This window comes from Physeter macrocephalus, chromosome 5 (genome assembly GCF_002837175.3).
Source record: "Physeter macrocephalus isolate SW-GA chromosome 5, ASM283717v5, whole genome shotgun sequence".
Classification (NCBI taxonomy): Eukaryota; Metazoa; Chordata; class Mammalia; order Artiodactyla; family Physeteridae; genus Physeter; species Physeter macrocephalus.
In genome coordinates, this window is record NC_041218.1 from 11916272 (window position 1) to 11922528 (window position 6257).

General features: G+C 54.6%; 1 protein-coding gene across 1 annotated transcript in view; it reads left to right on the top strand.

Annotated features, from left to right (window-relative positions):
- The first annotated feature begins 3677 nt into the window (after positions 1–3677).
- Positions 3678–6257, top strand: part of EPHA1 (EPH receptor A1) — a 16168-nt gene continuing 13588 nt past the window's right edge. Inside the window, exons 1-2 of the mRNA XM_028489649.2 lie at positions 3678–3847; positions 4877–4944. Of these exons, the coding sequence (XP_028345450.2) occupies positions 3766–3847; positions 4877–4944 (150 nt within the window). The 5' untranslated portion in view covers positions 3678–3765. The remainder of the gene's footprint in view (positions 3848–4876; positions 4945–6257) is intronic.

Sequence of the window (6257 nt, forward strand, 5' to 3'; positions counted from 1 at the left end):
ATGGGACTAATAATACCTTCCTCATAGGGTCGGTGTGAGAAGTAAATGAAATAATGTATGTGAAATGCCATGGCAGCGTGCGTAGGTGCCGTAATAAATGGTAACGGTGATGATCCTGCCCCTCTCGCCTGATGGTAAAGCTGGATCAGAGAACAGATGGGTAAGAGCACAGACAGAAGGAAAGGGATCAAAGGTGTGCAGAATCCACTCGACTGCCACACGGACAGTGCTGTTTCTTCTCTTTCACTGCCCACACAGTCTCCTGGATAGGGCTGCCTGCAAGTGCAGGCCAGCCAGATGCAGCCAAAACAAAGCTGCTTTGGTCCCTTCCATGCTGGCCCTTGCTAGGGACCTGATACTAATCTGATAAACCAATTTGTATTGATGCTCTCATAGTGGTCGCTGGCAGCTTACTGGGTTACCCTCCTGGTTAAGCTGCATGTTATCCAGAGACTTATGGATGTACAAGGCCCTGATGTAGGCTGGGTGGATCTCACCTTATGCCAGGTCAGCAAGGAACCAGGTGTGATGGGGTGCAGCGGACAACTTCAACAGGGTAGTACAAAGGTTGGTGCTGTAGGAGAGAAGCCAGAGCCCAGAAGCTCCAGGCTGTACAGAGCCAGAGAACTTGGGTTCCCTCCACCTGAGACAGGGGACAGCTGTCCCTCTGGGAAGGCCTATCAGCTAAAAGATGTGTGGCTCCTGGGAGAATAGAGCTGGGGAAGACTCTTTGATTTGCATTTTGTATTGTTAACTGACATCCAAGGGCATCCCTACGGGAGAAGCAAACCGCGGTTGCCCACAACATAGATGGACTTGGGGGCGTCACGCTGAAGGGGGAAAGCCAGACTCAGGAGACTACGTGAAGTTCTGAACCAGGCAAAACAGAAAGCCTGGGGCCAGAGGTGGGATTGACAGCAAAGGGCACGAACGTTTTTGGGTGATGACAGTGTTCTGTAACTTCACTGAGCCAGTGGTTACCAGGGTGTATGCATTTGTCAGAACCCATTGACCTGTACACCTGGGATGGGTGCGATTTATGCAAATTATCCCACAATAAAGTTGCTTTTTAAAAAATACATTTATTTATTTATTTATTTATTTATGTCTGTGTTGGGTCTTCGTTGCTGTGTGCGGGCTCTAGGCACACAGGCTTCAGTAGTTGTGGCACGTGGGTTCAGTAGTTGTGGCACGCAGGCTCAGTAGTTGTGGCACACGGGCTTTGTTGCTCCGCGGCATGTGGGATCTTTCCGGACCAAGGATCAAACCCGTGTCCCCTGCATTGGCAGGCGGATTCTTAACCACTGTGCCACCAGGGAAGTCTCTAAAGTTGCTTTTAAAAGAAAAAAAAAAAACTTGATGTCTTAGTCCTCGCGGCTGTTCCACTCTGGGAGTAACTGGGGAGGCCTGTAGGAGAAGGTCAGGAAAGTCCTGGCCTCTATCATTCTTCCAGCACATTAATGTTTGCTCAGTACCTTACAGTTAGCAAAGTACTTTCTCCTCTTTTGACCGTCACATGCTCCCTATGAGGTGGGCATGATTAACCCCATTTTGTAGCTAGGGAAACAGAGACACTCACACGCTAAAAGAGCTGAATTACGTCTCCTAACTCCGTATCCCAACATTTCCTGGAAATGGCCTCGGGGATCACCTAGGTCCAAGAAACTAAGGTTCAGAGAGTGGAAATATCACTACAAAGCTGCACTGTTCGTTAAGGAGAGAGGCCAAAACTGAAGGCGTGCCCCCTCCTACAACAAAGGGAATAAGGAATTGTTCAGTTGGGGTCATCCTAAATACAGGTGGCCCTTTCCTTCCCCTTCTGCAACACTTCCAGACCCGGCACAAAGAGACAGATGGAAAACAAGAGCCAGGCTCCTCTGGGCTCCACCTCTCCCTGCACGGGGCTGCCCCCGCCCTACCCCCTGAGTCCCAAGGGTCTCGTTACTGTAACGAAGCACAGCACCGAGCCCATGCATTACCTCACCACAGTCTGGCTTATTTCCTAGCACGATTGTCCAGAGCTTGCTCCATTTCCCCCCTCTGTTGGCTGTGCACCCTTAGCCCATTCCTCCCTGCTGAAATCACAAAGCTCTGCCCCGAGTGAGCCTGCAGGAGCCTCCCCCTCCTTCCCAAAGTCCTTTACTTTAGAAAGAGGCCGGTGGGGCAGAGCCTCTGTATCCTATGGCCCCTCTGTATATACATTCTAAAAGCATGCGTGTGTGTTGGGTGGGGGGAGGGGGGTTAGAGCGAGACATATATGATGGTGTGTCCATAGGGGAAAACATCCTGGGTGAATCACAAGAGACAATTGATGGTGTGTAACTTTGGGGACAGGAATTGGAGCATGGGAGGAGGGAGGAGTCTACTTTCCATTTGGTTTCTTTGCTGTTCAATGTGAATTTTCCAACCAATGTACTTGGATTACATTTATTTATTTATGCCAGTGAGGCTAGTCTGGGCCGGGAAACTATGAGCCATTTTCTTCTTATACTTATCTGTATATAAAAAAAGAAACACGAGAAGGATTAATTTTTGAAAATAAAATAAGCACCTGAAACGCATCACCTCCCTTCCTCCACGGTGACCAAAACATGCAACAATTTAAATGATAGAAAAACTATGAATAATTCACCCAAATGAGATGGAGCCAGAGAGGGGTGTAGGAAGGAGAGGCCCCAGGAGTGGAGCTGGCCGCCGTTCCTCGGTGGATGATCACTCTCCTTGGACCACTGTCACCCCTGATTTGTACCTCTGCTGGAGTCCTCTCCTACCTGTCATTTTAGCCATCTGTGTGCTTGCTTTACGCACTGGCCCCCGACACTCCTCAGACAACAATTTGTTTAGGGCCAAGACTGTCTTACTCTTCTTGAAGCTTTCAGAGCTTGCTGCACGCAGGGTAGAAACTGAAGAAACATGTATCGAATATACTGGAAGCCAGTCTCCAACAGGTGGGAGGGGCGTGGGTCTACACCACTAGATTCTCTACCACTTGCGCTCAGAAGCCCTCACCAGTTTCTCATGTTGCTTCGTAAAGTGCATGGTAACGTTCAAACTCCTTAACATGTTTACCGAGACCTTCCCTGCCCCGGCCCACACCTGTCTTTCTGCCTGGTTCCCAAGACAATCCTGAGCCCCAGCAGTCAAACTGGTCCCTTCACCACTCCCAGAGGCCCCTGAGGCTCCCTGCCTTCAGGTCCTTGCTCACGTCTTGCCCAATCTCTACCACCGAAACCCGGCTCGCACAGTCTACTCCCTGGAGACTCAACGTGCTGCCGGCTGGGCTTGCTTCCTCTTCCAACCAACCTCGCCTTGCATTATGGTCATCCAAGCATCCCCGACGGGAACATCAAGATGTGTCTCTTACCCGGCCTTCCCCTGTGTCTATTAAAGTGCTGGGCCCTGAAGAAAGGGAGAGAGAGGAATACAAACAAGTTCGAGGTAGGATTCAGCGAAAGGCTGGATCAAGACAGGGTTGGGTTTAGGGTTAGAATTAGCACTGGGTGAGTCAATTCCCAATCCCACCCACTAGGCGGCGCCCGCAGTCTCATTCCGGTCAAGACGCCTCCGCTTTTTGAAGTTTATTACCTGTTTTACAACTTTCCTTCCTGCCCTAGTGTCCCTTTAAGAAGGTGATCCAGGTGAGGCCTGGACTCCGCCCCGGGCTCTGGCCCCGCCCCCCGCCCCTGCCCGGCCGGCCCGGCTCGCCCAGTCCTCGCACCCAGGCCCAGCCGTCCGGGCCTCGGTCCCAGGTCCCGGCCCCGCGCCATGGAGCGGCGCTGGCCCCTGGGGCTCGGGCTGCTGCTGCTTCTCTGCGTCCCGCTGCCCCCGGGGGCGCGCGCCATGGAAGGTACCGACCCCCGCCCCGCCCCTCCCCCTCCTCCTGGAGTCGGCATTCCTGAGGAGGCCCTCTCCAAGAGCCCCTCTCCAGCGCTCTTGTTTTGCCCGGCTGCCAGGCGATCGACTGGCCAGGCCAGTCTTTGGTCTTTAACCCCAAACAGCTGCTTTCCCGGGTCAGTCACCCCCGCCCCTGCTGGCCAGCAGTTTTCTCCTGGGGGTGGGGAGTGAATTTCTGGCGGAAGCAGCGCCCAGACCTCCTACCCCAGCAATGGTGGGGACCCCTCATTTCCAGGCAGCCCCGGCCTCAGGCGCCCAACCCAGAGATCTGAACCCTCTGAAGTCAGAAGTGGAAGTCGCTTTGTGCCAACCTCGGCTGGGGGACGGAGGGACCTGCCGCTGGGGGATGGCTTAGGACTCGGGAGGCAGGGGCTCCTGGAGGCAGGGGTCAGGCCTTCCGTGTGGACACTTGCATGCTCTCTGACCCTACTACCCCCGCTTCTTGGACTCTCCGCTGTGTCTCTACCCCCAGTCCACACCCCCAATCAGGGGCAAGGCAGGCCCTTTGCCAGGGGGAGGGAGCTTCTGCACCCAGGACCCCCCTCCAAAGTCCCCTGTCCACACCCAGCCCACTCATGACCCCCAGAGGCTGAGCTCCTCTCTCGCCCATCCGCCCTTCCAGTTGTGCGGCTGATGGGTCCCCCAGGCTGCACCAGCCCCGCCGAGAGAGAGGCTGCCCGTCCTCTCTGGGGCTGCTCTTCCTAATGCTTCCTGCGTTGACTTTGGTCAAAGGTCCAGCCCTCCAACCCTTGCCCCACTCTGCTTTCCTCCCTTCACACTCGGGAGGAGGACAGACTAATCATCGTAGCCCTTCACTCCCCCTTCCTGGGCCGGTTTCCTCCCCTAAATCTCAGGAACTCACAGCTGTTAACAGGATGCTGAAGCCTTGGGGCTGGGGGGCCCAGGAAGAGGAATGTGGGTTGCACGTGTGCGGGGGCCTTCTCCCCCAGGGATGACAGGCCCCCTTTCTCTCCACCTTCAGTCACTCTGATGGATACTAGCAAGGCACAGGGAGAGCTGGGCTGGCTGCTGGATCCCCCAGAGGATGGGGTAAGTGTCAGGGGAGGGAAGGACCTAGGGTGGCTCAAAGCTGAAGGCCAGTGTGAAACGGGGCGGTGAGGTGGGTGGAGGAACGTAGAAAAGAGCAGGAAAAACTGGAAGTGTCTCCTCTGGGAGGGGGAGGGGAGGGGAGGTGAGTCAGAGCCTCCTGAATGTGTGGAGCCTTGGGTGGGGGGTGGGTGTCAGGCTTCACCCCATGGGGACCGATTCAATGCCTGGCTCCTCCTCTCCCTGCCCCAGCAAGGGAGGGCTGAATACTTGTGAGGACCTCGGGGAAGATGAGAGTGACACATCCTGGGAACAGAATGGACCATCCTTGGGATGGTTGGGAGCTGAGACCCAAACATAGAAGACTGTCCTCCATCTGAGGTCCGTCCATCCCAGTGGAGTTGCATAGACAGGTTTCAGGGGGTCTGGGAACCCCATATAAGAGTATTCGAAGTTGTGTAGCTGTATGTGGACTTTTTTTTTTTTTTTCTGGAGAGGAGAGCCAGCGTTTTCATCAAACTCTTCAAAGGGTCTTTGACTCTCCCAGAGTTAACAGCTGCCCCATTAGAGGTCCCTAAGCCCTTGACACCTCCCCCGCCTTCCCCAGCCCAGACACACCATGCATTCCAAGCCCCTTCCCTCCTTGGATATTCCGAAGACCCAGTGAGCGGAGGTAGGGTCTTGTGAGTCCCATAGAGCGCCTTTCTGTGTCACTCAGCAGAGCTGGCCCCGGACACACGGGAGGCCGGGACGCTGCCCTCAGGCCTCTTCCCTCTGGGCTTACACCCTGTTCTCTGGGTGTTGTTCCCTTTTCTCTTTCCTACTCCGGGAGGAATCCAGCCTGTATTTCTGGGATTGGGGTTACTTGCTTTCTTTCCCTCGGAGTCCTAGGGCCCTGGCTCCACTCTCGGCTCTCCCATGGAGTGACCTGTAATTAGAATGAATAGATGAAACCATAATGTATCCTACAGGAGGGGCTGCTCAGAAGATGCTGGATTAGGCCAGCTCTGATAGGCACCTCATCTCATAAAGCAGCTAAGCACTCCACAGTGAGGGCTGCAGGTCAATCTGCTGGCTCCCACAGGCCTCCCCTGCCACCCCACCCAAATAACTCTTCCCTAACTGGGCTGGAGTGGAAGCAAGGCCCCTTTTGCAGCTCAGGCTAAACAGCTTTTTTTTTTTTTTTTTTTTTTGCGGTACGTGGGCCTCTCACTGTTGTGACCTCTCCCATTACGGAGCACAGGCTCCGGACGCGCAGGCTCAGCGGCCATGGCTCACGGGCCCAGCCGCTCCGCGGCATGAGGGATCTTCCCTGA